This window comes from Rhinopithecus roxellana, chromosome 15, assembly GCF_007565055.1.
Source record: "Rhinopithecus roxellana isolate Shanxi Qingling chromosome 15, ASM756505v1, whole genome shotgun sequence".
Lineage (NCBI taxonomy): Eukaryota > Metazoa > Chordata > Mammalia > Primates > Cercopithecidae > Rhinopithecus > Rhinopithecus roxellana.
The window spans coordinates 15,215,028-15,235,301 of record NC_044563.1 but is presented as its reverse complement, the minus strand read 5'-3'; the positions used below and the strand labels follow the sequence as shown (position 1 = coordinate 15,235,301).

At 50.5% G+C, this 20,274-nt stretch overlaps 2 protein-coding genes across 4 annotated transcripts in view; one reads left to right on the top strand and one right to left on the bottom strand.

Moving 5' to 3' along the window:
- The window catches only part of ALX4 (ALX homeobox 4), a 49,625-nt gene extending 39,182 nt beyond the window's left edge, over nt 1-10,443 (top strand). The window contains exons 3-4 of the mRNA XM_010378051.2: nt 3,245-3,373; nt 5,710-10,443. Coding sequence (XP_010376353.1) covers nt 3,245-3,373; nt 5,710-6,039 — 459 coding nt within the window. The 3' untranslated portion in view covers nt 6,040-10,443. The remainder of the gene's footprint in view (nt 1-3,244; nt 3,374-5,709) is intronic.
- Nucleotides 1-20,274, bottom strand: part of EXT2 (exostosin glycosyltransferase 2) — a 199,511-nt gene that overhangs the window by 14,137 nt on the left and 165,100 nt on the right. The window lies entirely within an intron of this gene.

Here is a 20,274-nt window from a genome sequence, read left to right as displayed (position 1 = left end):
TCCGCCAAGACAGTTGGTTCCTTGCACAGACCGGTCCTCGGGAGAGGCCTATGCTGAGTAGGCCCAGGCCAGGGTGGTCCTGAGGTGTGACATTCAGACTGGGAGAACAGTGGGGACCTCATGGTTGGCTGTCCTCCTGGGGCTGCACAGTGGAGACAGGCCTGCGGTGCAGAGCTTGGAGGCACAGGAGCAGGCCGGGGGGTTGGTGTGGCAGCTGGAAGGGAGCTCTCGGAGCCCCTAGGGCACCAGGGGTCAGAAATGGAAGGACACTCCAAGCCTCAGGACCTGCAGATGTGCGCATAGAAGGGGTCGTGGGGATACCATTGCTGCCTCCAATTTACTGGTGAGGATATTGAGGACCGGCCAGGCTCACCTAGCTCATGTCTGGATCTGGGCAGAAGAGCCAGAGCTGGGTGCACAGGGTAAGGCCCCAGGACAAAGGAACAGGAGAAGGAGGGAGGAGGTGGGCAGCCCTGCTCCCAGCGGCCACTCACCCGCCTCTCACCATTTCCATCTTCAGCCCTCAAATAAATCCCTCAGCCTGACCTTCTTCCACTCCTGTTCCAAAGACGGTGCTAGCTCTGCCGGCCTCTCCCCCGCCTGGTCATCTGGCTTCCCCAGATAACCCGCATCTCCTCCTCCTTCACACTCAGCTCCAGCGAGCCCGCACCCCACATTCCACTCCCCCACACGGCTCCTCCCTCCACTCTAGACCCCTTTGCCAGGCGCTGGCCACCTCCTTTCCTCTTCGGGGTCCCTCCCCGCCCATCCCTGGATCCTCTGTTCCAGAGCCTGCAGGGACATCTTCCACGTCCACAGTCCCACCATGGGGACCTGGAACCCACAGAGACACAAGGGGAACCCCAACAGTCACCGTGACAAAAAGCAAAAGAGAAGCCATCTCTCTGCGCGGCTCCAGTGGCTTCTCCCCTCCCCCCAGCTTCCCCTACAGAAAACCCTGGGAGGCTGAGGAAGGAGCGGAAAGACGGAGCTAAGCCTGCAGGAAATTAAACATGAAATGAAAACAAGCTCCTCTGATTCATTCTCTCATCCTGGCCCCAGTCTCCCATCCCAGGCCACTGATAAAGAGGGATCCCATTTCAGCACCACAGAGAGGAGACCCCATCTGCCCTTGGCTCCCAGTGGGCGGCCAGGGCCTGGACCCTAGGAATCCCTGGAGGAAAAGGGGCCCTGGGAGGCCAGGGCAGGGGCTGAGACCCCAAGCTTGGGAGAGGGTCCTTTTCTAGGGAAGAGACTTCTCCTCCCCCAATGTGTGCACACACACGTATGTGCGTGCAGCCACACTAGTGGGTACACTCGTGCACACACACACATGCTTAGGATTAGGAAGGGGAAAGTGAGTTGGTATAGGAGTGGAGAAACATACTAATGCGCACCCCTGCACCCCTGCTCACCCCCACCCTCCTCACAGTAACATGAGATACATTCCCATCTTCTTTGACTTCTCTTTCCTCTAGCAAAAGACAGTGAGAAAGATCAGGAGCTGTAAAGAAACAAATGGGAAGTACTCTAAACATTTTTGGACTGCATTTCCCATCTATCTCCCCAGCTGCGACTATGAGGCACCATTCGCCACGCAGAAACTGAGGCCGTTGGCAATGCCAGTGCTTCTATGAGCCTGTCTGTTGGCCAGCTACACTGGATGCCCGAAGAGGCCAGGCAGCATCTGTGGGGAAGCATGTGCACGCCTCCTTCTCCCCTCCTTGCAGTGGTTCCTAGGAAGCTCAAAGGCTCTGAGGCAGAGGAATTTTGAGAGCTGACACCTATATTTAGCTCAGCAGCTGCATTGATCGTGATGGATGGAGGAGTGTTTCCACCTGGAGAGCAGGGACTGGACCTCAGGAAAGTTGGCTTTCTTGATGCCTGGGCCTGGAAGGGCCTGGCAAGGCTCCTTATGGCTCTACAGCTGAGGCTGTTGTAATGGCTCTGTTCTCCTGGTCTGCAGCGTGCTGTCTGAGGTGTGCCCACTTGCATCTGAGTCTGCAAAGCCAGCAGGCAGGTGCACATCAAGATGGCAGAAGCCTCCCTCTGAGGAGCACCATGGTCCATTTCTGAATCAGCCTAAAGCCATTCCCGGCCTGGAAACTGATCCCTCCTCATTCTCCCTCTCTCACCCACCCCGTCCCCATCGCCCCTTCTCCAGATCCTAAGTCATGGGCCAGGGGTAGGGCAGCTCTCGCTCCTGAGCCTTGGGACAGTTCTCAGCCTTCCAGAAACGCTTGTGCAAAGGAAAAGGACCCAACACTCCCCATCACCAAAGACCCCAGTGCTCACAGCTGACTCAGAGACCTCCCCTCCCCTCCCAATCAGGCCAACATCCCGTCCACCCGTGCTCAGTGACAGGTGGGCCTCCGCTTCCTCTCAGCATCAGGCCACTCTTCTACACAAGATGCTGTAGCGACTGCTTCTACGGACAACACTGAGGGCAAACCACTTTACTTGGCATTCAAGGCCCCCTGCGATCTGCCTCTGTCTCTTTCTCTCCCATTACTTCCTTCAAATTGACCTCTTTAGGCTTTTGGAGCATGCCTCGCTGTTTCTAAACCCAGGCCTTGGCTTTCCTCCTTTCAGTCAACCATTCAAGGCCCAGCTCCTGTCCCTCCTCCAGGAAGTCTTCCCTGACTGCCTCTGTTGCCCAGCAGAGCCCCTGTTCTCCCACAGGGTCTCATTCCCTTTAACACGGGAGTTTTGAGCTGGGAGACTGTTTCCAACAAGAAGGCTGCAGACAGGATGCAGGGAGGAAGGCATTCTGAATCTGGACAAATAGGCCTTAGACAGCCATGAACCTTTTGGAAAACTGTGGCAAAACTGTGTGTGACTGTCTAGGAGAACGTATCTGGAGGAGCGTTTGTAGCTTTTATCAGCTTCTCCACAGGAGTTTGTGACCCACAGTGGGTTAGATGACTGCTAAGATGACCAGTGACTTATTTCATAGGTGGTGACACTTGGCTGCTCTAGATTCTGAAGCTTAGAAAAATAAAGTTCTGGCTCAGGATCACACCCATGGCTAGTGGGGGTAAGATACCTTCCCAGCTCAGAGTGGATGATTCTAGATCGTCAGCTCTTGAGGACAAAGACCAAGGTTGATATTTATGTGTGGCCCCACCGCTTCCCAAACACACTGCAACTGGTGGGGGGCTCAAGGGAACAGTTTGCACTGCCTGAAAGTGAGGCCTCCAGGCTGGCATCTCACCCTGGTGACATCAGCTTCTTCATCTTATAGGTCTGGTTCCAGAACCGAAGGGCCAAGTGGAGGAAGCGGGAGCGTTTTGGGCAGATGCAGCAGGTTCGAACCCACTTCTCCACTGCGTATGAGCTGCCCCTCCTCACCCGAGCTGAGAACTACGCCCAGGTAAGTCCCGCCCTGAGCTGCTGCCACCGATCCCCAGCCCCTGGTGCTCTGAGAATGAGCCCCTTGGAGGAGAGCCCAGGTCCCCCGAGATGACTTATGGCTCCAGGCTGCCCTTCCGTCTCATTCCAGGGGTGTGCCTGTTTATAGCCAGAATGTGGGAGGCCCAGGGTTACTCTATCCAACTAATCATTGAACCAGGCTTGGCTGAACTTTAGGGAAGGGAAGGTTAGAGCAGTGAGAATGGCTCTTTCCTCCACTAGCTTTGGCCACTTCTGCTGTGGGCTTTGGAACCAAGGCAGGCAGAAGGCCACCAGGCCCTCAGATACCGCTCGGAGGGTCTCTTCCAAAAGCGAGCTCTGAACTCTCCAGGACTCGTGGCCAAGTTGGAATGAGCTTGGGATTCCGAGTCTGGGGACTTAGGCTGTCTCTCCAGCTCCAGGTCTTTCTCACTTCAGGCAAGTCTCAAGTCTCTGAGCCTCAGTTTCTTCACCTGTACCTTGGACATGGTAAAAGCATCTGCTCAGCTCTGTTGTCAGGCAGTTGTAAGGTCTAAATTCAATCGTGCAAAAGTATTTTGTGAATTGTACAGTTTCAAAAAGCTTGTGTGCCTGCACTCAGCTTCTGGGGCCATGTCCTCCCCTCCCCCCAGAGCATTTTCCCTGGGTGTCTGTCAGCCAGCCCCCTGTTCCAGTGTGAGATGCAAGGAACAAGAAGTGTTGAGTCACATCAGGTACCTGGGAGGCCTGGAGAGATGTGTTTTTGGCCAAGTTCAAGTACACTCCTGACCACCCTCAGCCTGCCCAGCAGAAGTGGCTGCTCCCTCCCTGCTCAGGCCTCATTCTGGCATGACCTCCGCCTCAGCTCCAAGCCTGGCCCTGCCCAGCAGCCAGCCAGTAGCACGGGCGCCCCTGCCTCCTTTACTTCTCCCTGAGCAGGTTCTGTGCTAGCAAATGGTCTCTGGGCTCTCCACCCAGACCAGCCCTCCATTCGCTCTCCCACAACCCGGGATTCATAGGGCAGGGGGGCAGGGGGGCAGGGGGGAAGGGGGGCAGGGCACAGGCCTGGAGGTGAGGCTGAGGAATATGGGACGTCTCACACAGGCGCCATCGGCATGAGCTCGCACTGTGTTCTTCCATTCTTTCTCCCCTCTCCCTCCCTAAACTCAGCCTCCCTCTGTCCTCGCAGGATGGAACTCTAGCTCCCTCCTTGGCTTTGAGCTCTGCTGCCTGAGCGCGCAGCTGGAGGCAGAAACCAACACAGGGCCCTATTCACCCCCTCCTACCCCCACCTCACCTACAGCACCACATAGTGTGTGCCCAGACCTCTTCCAAGATGGGGTGATGGAGGCCAACTGGTCCCCCTTCCCCTGCACCGCGGAGAGAAATGCGGTTCCCTCTGGGACTGGGGCTGAGCTCCTTCTCCCTGCTTTCAAATGCCTCCTTTGAGTGTGCTCCAGACACATGCAGGAGGGCAGGCCAGCAGAAGCCCACCTGAGGTTACCAGGAATCCTGTGTGCATAAGCTGAGAGGTTCCCGGATCTCCCCCACACCCTAATTCTACCTCCTTATACGTGCCTAGAGGGCAGAGGAAGATGGGAGCCCCAGGTGAACGTTGGGGAGGGAAGGGAAGCCCAGTGGCACCGATGGAAGATAAGATGGCCAGCTCACCCCTGCTCATGCCCTCGCCCCCTTCTCGCATGAGGAGGTCCAGCCTCGGCTCTGGCTGCCCACTCCTGAGGCAGCCCCTTCCATCCTGAGTTAGTTCTGAAGCCTCCTAGTTCAGGCCCTGGAACCTCAGCCACTACCCTTGGTTTCTGAGAGGTTTAAGACCCTGCCGCCCACCTTACCCAACCCCTCCACCTTCCCTTCTACTGGTGGGGGCCCAAGGGAATTTGTGATGCCAAAGTTCTCCGAGTTGAGGTCCACTCACCTTGCTCAGGTGCCTGCGGATATGAGGGCCCTGGGGAGGAGCTGGAGGTGAATGAGACACAGCTGCCATCCACAGATGGAGGCCAAGTCTACAGCTGAGTCTAAAATTAGGAAGCCAGCTGGGGGTTGCTGGGGTGTCACCCTTCCACTGGACCCTTGATGAAGCCTGAGGTCACTCCTTAGAACTGAATTTCCCTCGGCTGCTAGCCTGGCCCTGGGAACAGAGGTTGCCAAGGTGTAAAAGCCACCCCCGCAGGGGTATCTGGATGTCCATGAAGGCTAAATGCTCACGAGGGGCTTCATGGGAAGGATGGACAGTGACGGGAGAGGTGCTCTGGGGGAAGGGGCGAGCCCCTTCCATACCGCGCCTGCCCGCCAGCCGGTGACATCTCTCCCTTCGTCTCCCAGATTCAGAACCCGTCCTGGCTCGGCAACAATGGGGCTGCCTCACCAGTGCCGGCCTGCGTGGTCCCCTGCGACCCGGTGCCTGCCTGCATGTCCCCTCACGCCCACCCCCCTGGCTCTGGGGCCAGCAGCGTCACCGACTTCCTGAGTGTGTCTGGAGCTGGCAGTCACGTGGGCCAGACGCACATGGGCAGCCTGTTTGGAGCAGCCAGCCTCAGCCCAGGCCTCAATGGCTACGAGCTCAATGGCGAGCCGGACCGCAAGACCTCAAGCATCGCGGCCCTCCGCATGAAGGCCAAGGAGCACAGTGCGGCCATCTCCTGGGCCACATGACAGGGCACCCCTGCCCCGTCCCCACCTCGGGACACCATGGGCCACGCCCATGTTTTCCAGGCCCCCAGCCTCCCACTCGACTTTCCTCTTAGGAACCGGGCCTGGGCCAGGGGCCTGACCCTCAGCACTTTCAGCCGCCCCAAGTCTGAGGCCCCGTGGACTGCTGGGAGGGAGGGGGCAGCAGGCCCCTGGCCCCTTCCTGGCACTGAGGCCCTGACCCCTGCTCCCGGCCACAGGCAGTGGAGAAAGCCAAGTGGCCACGTTTTTCGGCTTCGCATCCATGATAACCTGAAGGCGCTTTCTCCCTCCTGCCACCTCCTCTGCCCTGCCTAGTTGACCATAAGTCAAAGTTAGATTTCCCTGCAGACCCAGCAGCCTCACCAGCCCAGTCTTGTCCATCCTTCCCCCTCCTAGTGGGGTCCCCTGGTCACCAGGCTGGTGGCTGTGTGTCTGAGGCACAGGCTGCCCTGCAGAACCGGCCTCCTACCCTCCCATCTTTCTCTCCCTGAAAGCACATGGAATCTGACCAGCTGGGGCCAAGGCAACGGCCTCCACCTTCTCCCAAACAGCAGCGAGTCTGACAGAGCCTGGCTGACTGCATCCTGGCTGTCCCCTGGGCTGGATACACCTGGAGGGAGTGGGCAGAGGACGACAGGAGCTGGAGCCGAGGACCCCTGCTGCCATCTAGCAATGCCAGTCCCCAGGGGAGACATGGGCCAGCCCCTCACTGGACACTATAGGGGAGGAGCCAGACCTGAGGGTGGCTGAGAACACGGATGCCACAAGGGCTCCCACGGTGCTAGAAGAAGGAAAGGTCCTGGGAGAGGGGGAGGCAGCCGGGTGGGGCAGGGGCCCGGGCAGTCCTCCCGCTCTCCCGCCTGCCTGGCATCCGGTACAGAGGGGAGGTCTAGGCAGCTTCGTTCTCCATCTGGAGCCCAGGCAGGGTCCCTTCAGGAGGATGCCCAGGGGCGCGTCCCTTCCCTGCCCTACCCTAGCCCCTCCCTGGGGCTGCTCAGCAATGTTCCTGCGTGGAAGGACTCACAACTCGGAACACACAAGCTAGGGCTTGGGGGTCGGGTGGCAGAGGGTCAAGAGCCACATGCAGGCTTTGCTAGAGGACACGTGGCCGTGCTCGGCCTCCAGGCTCTGCCACGGCCTCAGACTGACTGTCCTGCCTGCCATATCTGTCACAGTGTCATCACTGCCCAGAGCCTTCCACGGCAGATGGGGGCTCTTTGTCCCTCCAGGCACTGGGGAGGGTGCTGCTCTTCTCCACACAGCTTTCCACACTCCGTCCTTACACTTCTTCCACAGGGACCGGGACCCTCTGCCCTCTCTCCAGCCTGCGGAAGGGCTCCTGGCCTGGGCTCCTCGGCGTGGCTTTGCTATTGCAGATGGGGGTGGCAGGATGCCCTCCTGAAACCAGGCTTCCCGCTCCAGGAAGCGGAGCTCCATGCCTGCCTGACCCCTGCAGCTTAGGTCTGGCCCTGAGCCCCAGCCCTCACCTCAGCTGGGAGTACACAGTAACCGTCCAGAGGCAGGCCTGTCAGACCCCAGGGGGGTCCCTCCAGCAGGCAGCCCCCCGCATTGAAGCGCTGGCCTTTTCTACCTTCTCCCTTGATTCCTGTCATGGAGTAGGGCTCAGGGTCGCCGACACAGAAAGGCCTGCTGGGTTGGGCTGAGGGTAAACTTGGTGTTGTTGAATGAGGGTCTCTGGGGTTGGGAGTGACAGTCTCCCGCCTGCCTGGTGTTCTCATCTGCTCTAGAAACCGGGCTGAGGAAGGGTCTGGCTGTGGCCTCCCTTAATAAGAGTCAGACCTCTTTGTGAACCGTAGCTCTAAAATTGAGCTTATAGAGGTGAAAGGGTCTTGGACATTGAATTAAATGTTCCTGGAGGCTTGGCTTTAAGTGTTTCAAATATTTGAGGATCTTGGAGTGACTTTTGGGAAGTTTTTTCTAGTTCTGAGGTTTGCTGAAATGACCCAGACTCCCCCAAAATCTAGCCAGGGAAAGGAAGAACTTAAGGCTGGGAACAGTTCCCCCATTTCTCCCCCATTTCCTTCTGAAATGTTCATGGCTGAAGAAGGATGGGGGAGGAAGGAACTTTCACCCCGGGTCTTTCTCACCCATGAGAGAATCAGGACAAAGAGGAGAAGAGTCAGGTAGCTCCAGAGTGGGCCAGGAGGGAGAGCGAGGGAATCAGGACAAAGAGGAGGACAGACAGGTAGCTCCAGACCAGGCAGGGAGGGAGAGCGAGAGCTTTAAGGGGGCTCTTCCAGAGGGGCCCCCGGCACTCAGTTCCTCCATGGGTCCGCTCTGTGGCTAGGCTAGACCCAAGTCAGGCAAATTTCAACCCAAAAGCTTGAGAAGAAAAGGCGTCTATTAGAAGGCCCTGTGGCTATGGCTGCCTGTCCCAACACACCCAGGAAGTGGCTAGGATTAAACACGCCAATGTGAAACGTTCCTGTTCATCTCATCAAAGGCAGCCACATACCCCAGGCATGTCCTCCGCGGCTTGGCCCAGCCCCTGGGGTCCACCTGACCACACTAGGTATGATAGGACCACCAAGTTGGCAGGAAGCTTAGAAACCCTCTGGTTAGTCCAGTTCCTTCACAACAGAGAAGACCCTGGCCCAGAGTGGAGAAGTGACTGCCCTGACTTGCATTTGCCCTGAGACTAAGCTGAGAGAGGAGCCTGGGATGTGCCACCCAGGGTGTGAGGGCCCTGGCGTCGGTGGCACCGGGAGTGGCCGGTGCTGCACGGAGCTCCCCAGTGCCTCATGAGCATTCACTCAGCAGCTCAGTTCTCCAGAAGAGAACCTTGGGGCCCGGTCTCTTCCCAGACAGGTGGCTAGGCCCGGCATTCTGCACTGCAGAGTAGGGGGCCACTGCCATGTCAGCTCCTAGGATGCCTGAGCAAGTCAGGACAGCTGCCCAAGGCCGTCTGGAGCTACAGTTCATGAAGGCAGGTGGAGAGAAGCATCTATCTGCCACGTGGTTCACTGCTATGCGAATAAGCTAAGAGAGGTGAGGATTTCCTTTGGATATCTGCCTAAGATCTCAACAGAGATGGCAACTTAAAAATGAAGTCGTGGGTAGCCAGCAGATGGACGGGCAGCCTCCCCACACTGACAGCCTCCAGTCCCTGCTGGGCACAGGTCTCAGCATGGCAAGGCTCGACACTAAGGTGCTGCTACTGCCCTCCAGATGCCAGCACTACTCCTGGGGCATGGGAGCGAGGGCTCTGGGGGACACACAGAGAGGCTTGTCTCCAAGGCTGAAATAGCACTTGGAGGACATGGGCTTTTAGAACTTTCCTTGAATTCTTTTAACTATACTTGATTCTCAGCGCTCAGTACCGTGACTCCAGCTTCGGGAAGCACTGTGGCCAGGATAGCTCAAAGACACTGCGATGGGGTGGGTGCAGCAAGTATGGGGTGGGTCCCCAGCACACACGGCTATGATCACACCGGACCCAGCTCCATGCCCCATCTCCCGTCATTTCGGCTGGGCAGACAAGAGGGACGTTTCCATGAAACGTACACTTTTATGTACCCTGCTTATGCAGTCATTCCCTCCCTGGGCTAGACAGTGGGGGGCCATCTTTGAGAACCCGAAAGACACCTGGGGGTTCCTGGTCTGTTTCATGGCCCTGACTGTCAGATGCAAAGGCAAACAGGCCTAGCTGGGGGAGGATGGTTGGTAAATGGGCCCCCAGGATAATATTCTGTGACTATCCAGTTAAAAAATAAGAAGGTGACAAAGACCCATCAATCCCACTTCACTTCTTTCAGGATGCTGTAGGGAGGAAAGGTGCTTCCATGACCTCACCTCAGCCTCTCCTTTCTTCCCTCTTCACTCACACACATAGAGCTAGGCCTTTATACTACTGATTTTGAAGGACAGTTTTCAATGTCTAATCATCTGTTTGGGTGTGCAGTGGTTGAAAAAAGAGAGCTGAGTGCTAGAAGGAACATGAACCTCAACCGATACTTATTGTTCTCATTGTAAGATATTTTAACCCTGTATAAATGCAACTTTTCCTTTAGCTTAATGGCCTGGGGTGGAATATTAAAAATATATATTAAAAATACAGTAAAAATCCAGAAAAATGTAAAAAAAAAAAAAGAGGTCGGTTCCATAAAGTTTTACTGCCTATACCACCATGTAACTACATTATAGCAAAATATTAAAAGAAACGTTCTTGCCTTTTAAAGTAAGTTATTGCACTTACATCTTTTTTGGGAGAGGAGGAACACGGATGGGAAGGAGACGTAGGGACCCAGGCACAAGGCAAAATGGAGTGCAGAGGCAGCTGGGCGCTCCCAGAACACCCTTTGCTGGCCCAGCCCAAACTGTTTGGTTGTTGTTATTTGCAATAAACTCCTTCTCCTGCCTCCTCTCAACTGGAATCTGTCTGTTTTGTTCCTGACTTGTGACAGATGAAATGTGATCAGAGGGGCCTCTGAAATCTCACGTTAATTGAAGTCGGCAAAAAATACTAACAGTGCCCTTTTGAACTGCTGACACAGTACAGAAGGGATTACCAGGGCTAGATGAACAACAGGTGGCCGGCTGATGCTCCTGCACAAAGAAGGGGTGCGTGGCCTGCGAAGGTCTGGGACATACCCAGCCCCCTTGTCCCAGAGGACCTGTCTGCACTGCAGGGAAGCTAGAAGGGGGCAGGGGGTACCAGAGCCCACTTCTCAGGCAGCCCAAAGGGTTGCAGCAGCAGCTGTCTGACTCCCCTGCATCTGGGGTGTGGTTGGCACAGACTGTGCAGTGAGGTCTTCACAACCAGCACTGCCAGCCTCTCGGTGCCACTGAGTACCGTTCTGTTCCCAGGGTTGCTCTGAAAGCATGAGAGGGCCACAGCCTGCTTGGCACCAGGAGCACAGGGCGGGGGACCTCCAGGAGAGGTGGGTCCCAGTTCTGGCTCTGCTACTGAGTGGCCGGGGGAACTGTCCTTCCGGGAGGTATGGTCAGACAACTTTTAAAGCAAATCTCTGAAGACAAACTATGAAGCAGAAGGAACCCAGGTTCTACTGTGAAATAGGTATTTCCTTGCCTTCCAGTATGAAGGTGACTCAGGAAGAGGCAGTCAGCCTCCAGGGGACCACTGTGTGGACAGGGAGTCATTTTTGTTGACCAAACCAGCTGACTCTCAGTTCTCACATCTGAAGGATAGAAATAAGACCTGTCCCTGCTTGGCTTACCAATGTGTGGGGAGGATTAAATGGACAATGTCCATGCATGGGCTTTGTAAGCCGACGTGGCATAGTGACATAAGGGACAATGATTACTCCCAGGGAATGACATCTCCCTCCAGCTCCCAGCGGTGAGTCTGATAAAACAGCAACAACAACAAGCTCCTTTTCATCCTCTCTTTCCAACTATTTGAACATTATTCTCTTGGAACCACATCTCAGATTTGATACCTGTGCCAGTGCATTCATATTCAGTATAGACCCAACTGGGTTTTAGGTTGACCTGGACTGGGACCTTGTTTTTTTAAAAAATGACACCTGTCCTATATTAGGGCTCAGGGTCATGGCAGCACTTGGACGCTCCACACCAAATCACTGCCAAGTCACAGGGCAGGAATTGAAGCAGAGAGGGAGAAAAGCCATGTGCAAACCACATGTGAAGCCACGGGGTGCTGTCTCTACCTCACACTCCTGCTTCTTCCTGTGGGAGCTGAGCACTCCTCAAATCCCGCAGAGTCCAGATGAGTGCCACTGCTGAAGAGGAAGACTGGCCTGATGGGTGACTTAGGCATCACGGGGGACGCAGGTAGCCCACCCCTGGGACCTGTGCCTCAGTGGTCTCTGGGGAGGACAAGGACAAGGTCAGGGCCAGCAGGGCCTCCTCTGGCTGTGGACTATGGCTCAGCCCTTCACTGTCTGACCACCCAGCACAGCTCATTGTTCCCCAAGCCATCTAGGCCCTTTCACCTGGCCACACCACTGGACTTGCTATCTCTTCGTAGAATGCCTCTGTCTGCTCCCTAGATCCCCTCCAATGCACCCAGCCACTCTGCAGTGTATCCTCCAAATGATAGCACCCTCTGTGAAGCTCTTTCCTAAGCCCACGCCCTCACCTCAACTTCCACCCCTAGGTCAACATCTGCCCTTCTGTGCCTCCACAAAACTGTTTGTGTCATAATACTACGACGGCACATAATACTTATAAGTTATCTATTTATACACCTGACTTCCTCACGTCCCTGAAAGGCTCTTCAAAGAGAAGACAGGCTGTGTTCACATCTGAATGTCTGAGAGAATAAGAACGTCAGGTAACTGGGTGAATGAATGGGAAGGTGAGAATAATGAGATGCTCTGTTTTGATTAAGGGTGGGAGGAGGGAGGTCAGAGGACACTCAGGGATTCGTTTTAGAGACAGCTGGAAGCTGACTCAGCCCACTAGAGATCTTCCGGGAGTGTCAGAGCCTCTGCTTGACCATGAACCCCATCCACCCCATTCCTCCAGGGTTCACGTGCATTCATGATGAGCTGTGGCCACGGCAGTAAACCTGACCTCTTTATTTAGTGTTGCTGGGGTTGGGCCAGCACCAGGCCAGCTCCCCAAGATGGCGCAAGAGGTCCTGTGTCCAAGAGTGTGCATCTGGAAGCTTCTCCACTTGTCCCTGGGCTCCAGCATCCCTGGATAATCCTCGTGCCCTTAAGCCCTCTACTCTCAACTCCAGCTTCAGCGGCTGGCTGAAGACAGCTCCGTTCCTGCCTTGGTGCCAACCCCAGCAAAAACCACTCTTGCCTTCAGCTCATCACCAATCCCATTGTCCCAAGTCTTGCTACAGGCAACAGAGCCAACCCCAGGGCTCCACAAGCTGGTTGGGCCATGTGACAGCAGAATCCTCAATCTGGCGAGCAGGGTGTGGAGTGGTGGTGGTACCTCTCCTTCCACAGGTCTAGACTTGCATGCTCAGCAGCTAAGGAACAATAGGCTCTCCACAAATAGCCAGTTCCCCAAAATAGGGCTGACTGCAAACTGTCTATGTGCACAAGTGAGAAGATGCAAGTTAGTGCCAGAAGACAATGGGGTGTGAGAGTTGAAATTTTCCCAGGAATTCTGTGTGATTCCAAACAGATTTTTTTTTTTTTTTTAAGCTCAACACAGACCAACAGGCTTGAGGAAGGGCAAACCTCCACAGGGAGCTTCAGTTTATGAGCATGTGTACACCATGTGTTAAGGTGTTGCCTTAACTAGTTGGGAGAAAACCCACTGTAGTGCCTGCATGAGATCTGCCTGGAACCCCAGTCAGGATGTGGTCCTTAGATGTGCAGAGGACACAGTGTTCTTGCCCTGCCTCCTGGGATTTCTCCTTTGGTTGCATCACAAGCCCCCTCTCTATCCCTTCTCTGTCCTCTACCCACTGTACCTCTGTAATTTCCAGGCTCTTCGGGAAAGGAAGGGGCTCCCTGTGGCTATGATAGTAGGGCCAAGCTACATCATGGGAAAGAATGAAAATAAATGAGTGTGCATGTGTGTGTGTGTGTGTTGAGAGGACAGGGGAAGGGATAAAAGCCTAAGGAAGGATGAAACACAAGGCAAACTATAGCTCTTCTCCAAGATAGGTATAGACAGAAAGTACTGTCCAGACAAAAGCATGGGAGAGCACTGGCCAGGAACCCACGTGGTGAAGCGAGAGACAGGAGACATGAGTTTAAGAACTGACTTTGCAACTTACCTCTGTTACCTTTGGCAAGCCACAAAAATGCTTTCATGTTCAATTTTTTCATCTGTAAAATGGGGATAACCAACTGCTTCCTGCTTATCTCATCAGGTGGTTACAAAGTCCAAAAGTTAAAATATTTGAAAATAGTGGAGAGTTGCACAATGGGGGAATCATGCACACTGGAGGCTGGGAAGGCCAAAGGGGTTGACTTCCATCCAGGTGGCTAAGGGCAGGGCGCCAAACATCAGATAACTGCTTCACAAAAGTGACACCATACTATGGAGCACTGGGAACGTCCGATATTATGTCTATCAGATTGGCGGGGGTGGGGAGGCAGTGAGGGACCTGGGGGAGAGTAGTGTATTAATCTGCTTGGGCTGCCATAACAAAATACCACACAGTGGGTGGCTAACAGACATTTATTTTCTCCTAGTTCTGGAGGCCAGAAGTCCGTGATCAAGGTGCTGGCAAATCTGGTTTCTGGCCTCTTTCTGGCTTATGTTAATAGAAGACTGCCTTCTCTCTGTGTCCTCACATAGCCCTTCCTCTGTGCACACATGTAGACAGGTCTGGTGCCCCTTCCTCTTTTAAGGACACCAGGCTTATTGGAGTAGGGTTCCACACTTATGACCTCACTTAACCTTTATTACCTCTTTAAAAGCACTATCTGCAAATGCAGTTACATTGGGGGTTAGGGCTTCAGTATATGAAGGGAGGGCACACAACAAGCAGTGTGGCTGGTATGTGTTATCGGGGTGAGGGGAAGGCACAGAAATGGACAGGCGGCTCCTTTTCCCATCCCCATATCCAAAAGGGTCTCAGCATTGCCAGCAGCCATTCTGGTTCAGCGCCCTTTCCCTTTCTACCCAGGCTACTGTGAAGTGGCTACATCTCATTCCCAGTCTTTCCCTGGTCCACTCCATCAACAACAGGGATGCCAAAACTCAGCTCTGATCCATTCTTTACCAGCACATTCACCTGAAAACCTTCACACAGCCTACAGACTGGAGTTCCAGCTCTTTCATGTAGCCCTCAAATCCTGTTCAACCTTGTTGTTTCTAATTCCCCAGTCTGGGCTCTGTGCTCCTGAAGACTTAGGACATCCTTTATATTTTCCCATCTTCTTGTTTCCTTTCACTTCCCTCAGGTCGAATTCCTGCCCCAGCGTGCATCTTTATTTGTTAAGGATTTTGCAATTATGTTCAGGAGGGTTATTGGTCAACACACCCCTGTCCACCTAATGCCCATCTTCATGCATTAACTCTTCACAGCCCCTTCAAGTGGTACCTCCTTGACCAAGGCAGTAGTAATCCTACTATCCTTCCACAGTGGAGAATGTGTGCAATTTGCCCTTTGTCATGCACTGCCTTATACAGCAGATAGGACTGCAACTGATTAATCTCCTGTGTTTATCAATTCAATGAGTTCCTTGAAGGCGGAAATGATGTCTCCTTTGCCTTTTTATCTGAAGAACCTGGCATGGCATCCCTCACATGGCCAGCATTTAATAAATGTCAGCCACCTAGTTGGCAAATCTGCATTCCATACCAAGAACGCACCAGACTGAGGCAATGGGACTGGAGGCATCCTAGATCCGGAGGCCCTAAGCAAATCCCAGGTTAAGGAAGGAAAGATATACCAGTCCAGGATAAACCAAGGAACTGAAAAAGATGATACTTTTTAACCATTAGCTTTTTTTTTTTTTTTAAATCAACACTTCATACATACAGTATGTACTCTTTTGTGTCTGGCATTTTTTTTTTTTTTTTTTTTTTTTTTTTTTTGCTCACCTATTTTGGAAACTCATCCATGTTGTGTCACTCAGTAGTTCAGTATTTGTATTGCTGAGTTGTATTTCATTGTATGAATATACCAGAATTTGTCTATCCATTCATCTGCTCTTGAACATTTGACTTATTTCCAGCTTTTGGCTATTCTGAATAAAGTTGGCTATGAACATTTGTGTGCAAGTTTTTGTGTGGATATGTTTTCTATTTTTTTTTTTTTTTTGAGACGGGGTCTCGCTCTGTTGCCCAGGCTGGAGTGCAGTGGCGCGATCTCCACTCACTGCAAGCTCTGTCCCCCAGGTTCATGTCATTCCCCTGCCTCAGCCTCCTGAGTAGCTGGGACTACAGGTGCCCGCCACCATGCCCAGCTAAATTTTTTTGTATTTTTAGTAGAGATGGGGTTTCACCGTGTTTGCCAGGATGGTCTCGATCTCCTGACCTCATGATCCACCCGTCTCAGCCCCCTAAAGTGCTGGGATTACAGGCGTGAGCATCTGTTTCTTTAAAAACAATTCCGGTACGGAATTTTGTCAAATGCTTTTTCTATATCTAGTGAGACAATCACACAAATATTCTCTTTTACTCTATTGTGAATTACATTGATTTTCCAACATTCGACCAACTTTGTATTCTTTAATCTTGTATCAATCTGCCAACATTTTGTTAAGGATTTTGCACTTATGTTCAGGAAGGCTATTGGTCTGCAGTTTTCTTCTTGTAAGGTTTTTATCTGGCTTTGGTATCAGCGTAGTAATGGCCACTTAAAATTAATTGAAACATACTTCCTCCCTTCTATTTTCTGAAAAGGGTTTGAATAGATTGGTATTATTTCTTCCTTAACTGTTTGATAGAATTAGCCAGTAAAACTATATGGACCTAGGTATTTCTTTGCAAAACATTTTAAATTACAGATTTCTTTAACAGATACAAGGGTATTCAGATTTTCCATTTCTTCTTCAGGCAGTTTTGTCAATTTGTGTCTTTCATGGATTGTGTTCATTTCATGTAAGTTACAGAAATTATTGTTATAAAGTTCATACTTCTTCATCTGTTTGGGCTGCTACAGCTAAATATGTTAGACTGGTAATTTATAAACAATAGAAACTTATTGCTCACAGTTCTGGAGGCTGGAAAATCCAAGATCTAGGTTTTGGCAGATTTGGTGTCTGGGTAAGGCCCATTCCTTATAGATGGCACCTTCTTTTTTTTTTTTTTTTTTTTTTTTTTCTTTGAGACGGAGTCTCGCTCTGTCACCCAGGCTGGAGTGCTGTGGCCGGATCTCAGCTCACTGCAAGCTCCGCCTCCCGGGTTCACGCCATTCTCCTGTCTCAGCCTCCCGGGTAGCTGGGACTACAGGCGCCGCCACCTCGCCCGGCTAGTTTTTTGTATTTTTTAGTAGAGACGGGGTTTCACCATGTTAGCCAGGATGGTCTCGATCTCCTGACCTCGTGATCCGCCCGTCTCGGCCTCCCAAAGTGCTGGGATTACAGGCTTGAGCCACCGCGCCCGGCCAGATGGCACCTTCTAAGTGTCCTCATGTGGTAGAAGGCACAAACGTGCTCTCTCTCAGGTCTCTTTTATAATGACACTAATCACATTCATGAGAGCTCTGCTCATGAGCTAATTACCTGCTAGATGCCACACCTGCCAACACCAGTGCAACGGGGATTAAGCTTCAACACATACATTTGGAGGGGAGTGGGTGCAGGGAGGCACACAAAAATTCAGATCATAGCAACGTATTATCCTTCTAATATGTTTAGAATCTGTTCCAATGTTCCCCTCTGATTCTTGATACTGTCAATTTGTATCTTAGTTCTTTTTTTTTCCCTTTAGCAGTCTTGAGCAGTTATTAATCTTTTTCAAATAACCAGTTTTTGGTTTTTTCCATTGTTTTCCATTTTCTACTCCATTGATTTCTGTTCTTATTTTTTATTCTTTCTACTTACTTTGAGTTTATTTTGCTATTTTTCCTAGTTTCTTACTGCAGACTTTTCTTTTTTTCTAATTTAAACTCTTCAAGCTATAAATCTCTAAGTACCCTACACATTTTGATACACTGTTTTCATTTTTACTCAAAATATTTTCTAATTTCCTTTGTGTCTTTATTTATCCATGTATTATTTAGAAATGTTATTTAATTCCCAACTACTGGGGATATTCTCAGATATCTGTTATTGATTTCAAATTTAACTTCACTGTGGTCAGATAACTTTTTAATGTTTTCAATTCCTCTAAAATTACTGAGACTTATTTTTGTGTAACGCATTTGAGGTAAATGTTGCATGTGCACTTAAGAAGAATGTGTATTCAGCTACAGCAGATGAAGTGTTCTATAACTGTCAATTAAGCCAAGGTTGTTGACAGTGTTATTCAGGTCATCTACATTTTTCTATCAACTTGTTATATCACTTACTAAGAGAGGAGCGTTGAAACATCTATATATAATTGTGGGTTTTCTATTTCTCTTTCAGTGTTAGTTTTTGCTTTATGTATTTCGAGGCATTGTTATTTAATGCACACACATTTTAGGATTATCTTGTTCTGTCTTCTTGATGACTGGGCCTCTTTATCATTATGAAATGTTCCTCTTGCTCCCTGATGATACACTCTCACTTTCTCATGACTATTATTTGTATAGTATATCTTTTCTACTCTTTTACTTTTTAAACTTAACTTTTATAGGGGTTTTCCTTGTAGACAGCATGTAATTGCACTTGCTGCTTAATTCAGCCTGATAATCTCCGCCCTTTAATTATAGTGTTTAGATCATTTACATTTAATGTAATTGGTGACATGTTCGGGTTTAACCCTATCTTGCTCTTTGTTTCCATTTGTCCCTTTTGTCCTTTGTTTACTTTTCTTTTCCTGCTTTTTGATTGAGTATACTTTTGATATTCCATTTCCAGTATTGCCTTATTAGCCTTGCCTCTTTTAAAAGTGATTTTTAGTGGTTGCCCTAGAGTTTACAGCATGCACTTCTAATTTATCACAGGTATCTTACAGACACCTTCCTGGTTTTCTTCCTAATTCACTGGCAACTACTTCGTCTCCTTTGCTGGTTCTTCCTTTTATTCTCTACCTGTAAATGTTAGAGTGGGCCTAGTACTTGGGCCCCTATCCTTGTCACCTCTCTAGCTACACTAATTCTCTGGGTAATCTTATTGAGTCCTAGGGTTTTAAATCCCATCTTTATTTTCAGTCATAACTTTTCCTCTGAACTCTAGATAACCAACTGTTTAAATGACACTATACCTTAGATGTCCAATAGACATCTTAAACTTAACATGTTCAAAGTAGAGCTCTTGATTTTTCTCTCTCAACATTTCCTTGCCCTCACCCTGCTCAGTCTGACATATTTCAGCTCACGGTATGCAGTTACTCAGTATAAAAACCTTGGAGTTACCTGTAAATCCTCTTTTGTTTTCATCTCTTACATTCAATTCATCAGTACATCCAATAAACTCTACTTCCAGTATAACTTCTCACCACCTCTGCTGCTACCATCCTAGTTTAGGTCACCATTTCTTACTTCGGGTCCCTAGAATAGTGTCCTAGCTGAATTCCTTTCTACTACTCTTGCTCCTTACAGCCTATTGTCCACGCAGTAGCAGGGATAACCTTTTTAAAAATGCCATTCAGATATGTCACTCTCTTGCTTAAAACTATCCAGTGCCTTCCCATCCTTACTCATAGTAAGACTCTAGAATCCTTTTGGCCCATATGATCCTAACACAATTTGGCACTGGTCTACCTTTCTGGCATCATCATCTATCATGCTCTCCATACTCAATACGCTTCAGATATTATTCTTACTGTTCTTAAAATAAGCTGAGCTTGTTCCTGCCTGAGGGCCTTTATACCAGCTCTTCCCTCTGCCTGGTGTGCTCGTGGTTCACTCCTCAACATTTACATTTGTGTTTAAATATCACCTCTGATCAACCTACCTAAAATGTCTCCAAGTCATTAGCCACATGTAACACTCTGCTTTATTTTCTTTACAGCATTTATTGACATTTGAAATTATATTCAGTTACTTGTTTTGGTTATCTTCCTCATTAGAATGTAAGTTTGATGAAAGTAGGTACATTGTTTTGTTCCATGCCATATCCTCACACCAAAAACAGTATCTGGCACACAATAACTGCTCAATAAGTATTTGTTGACTGAAGGAAACCATCACATTGGGTTTTTTACTTTTTAAGGGAATATAATCTTTTAAAGACAATAGACTTAAAAACATGAGTGAAAATTTACCTTCTCTTGGTTCTTTCTCTGAAAGTAAAGTAAATTTTGGTGTCAGATACAATTCTCTTCAGTAATAGCCCTCAGGTTCAGATTGTGGGCATGAAAAGATTTCTTTATTGAGTGATTTAACCAAAGTAATCTGTACTGAGACGTAGATAATAGTCACAGCCCAAGGCGAGAAACAATGTTGTGTCCTGCTTATAGTCTCACAGGATACTTTTGGTGTGTTGTTAAGGCCTAAAGGAACCAAAAATCATTCCTTAGGAAGTTCTCCCTCCAAATATTTCCTAAACCCCAGACTTCCACACAGCACTGCAGTGGACTTCCAAATGTTTCCTTTCTATCCCAACCTCATCCAAAGTCATCCTCTCCATTGAGATGGTACAGATGACATGAGAGTTGAAAGAGCATCAATCTCTTATTAAAGGATATTCATCATTGTGACTTCCAAAGAAGGGCCAGGGTACAACTGGCAACTGAAAGGTGCTATGAGAGAGAGAGAGG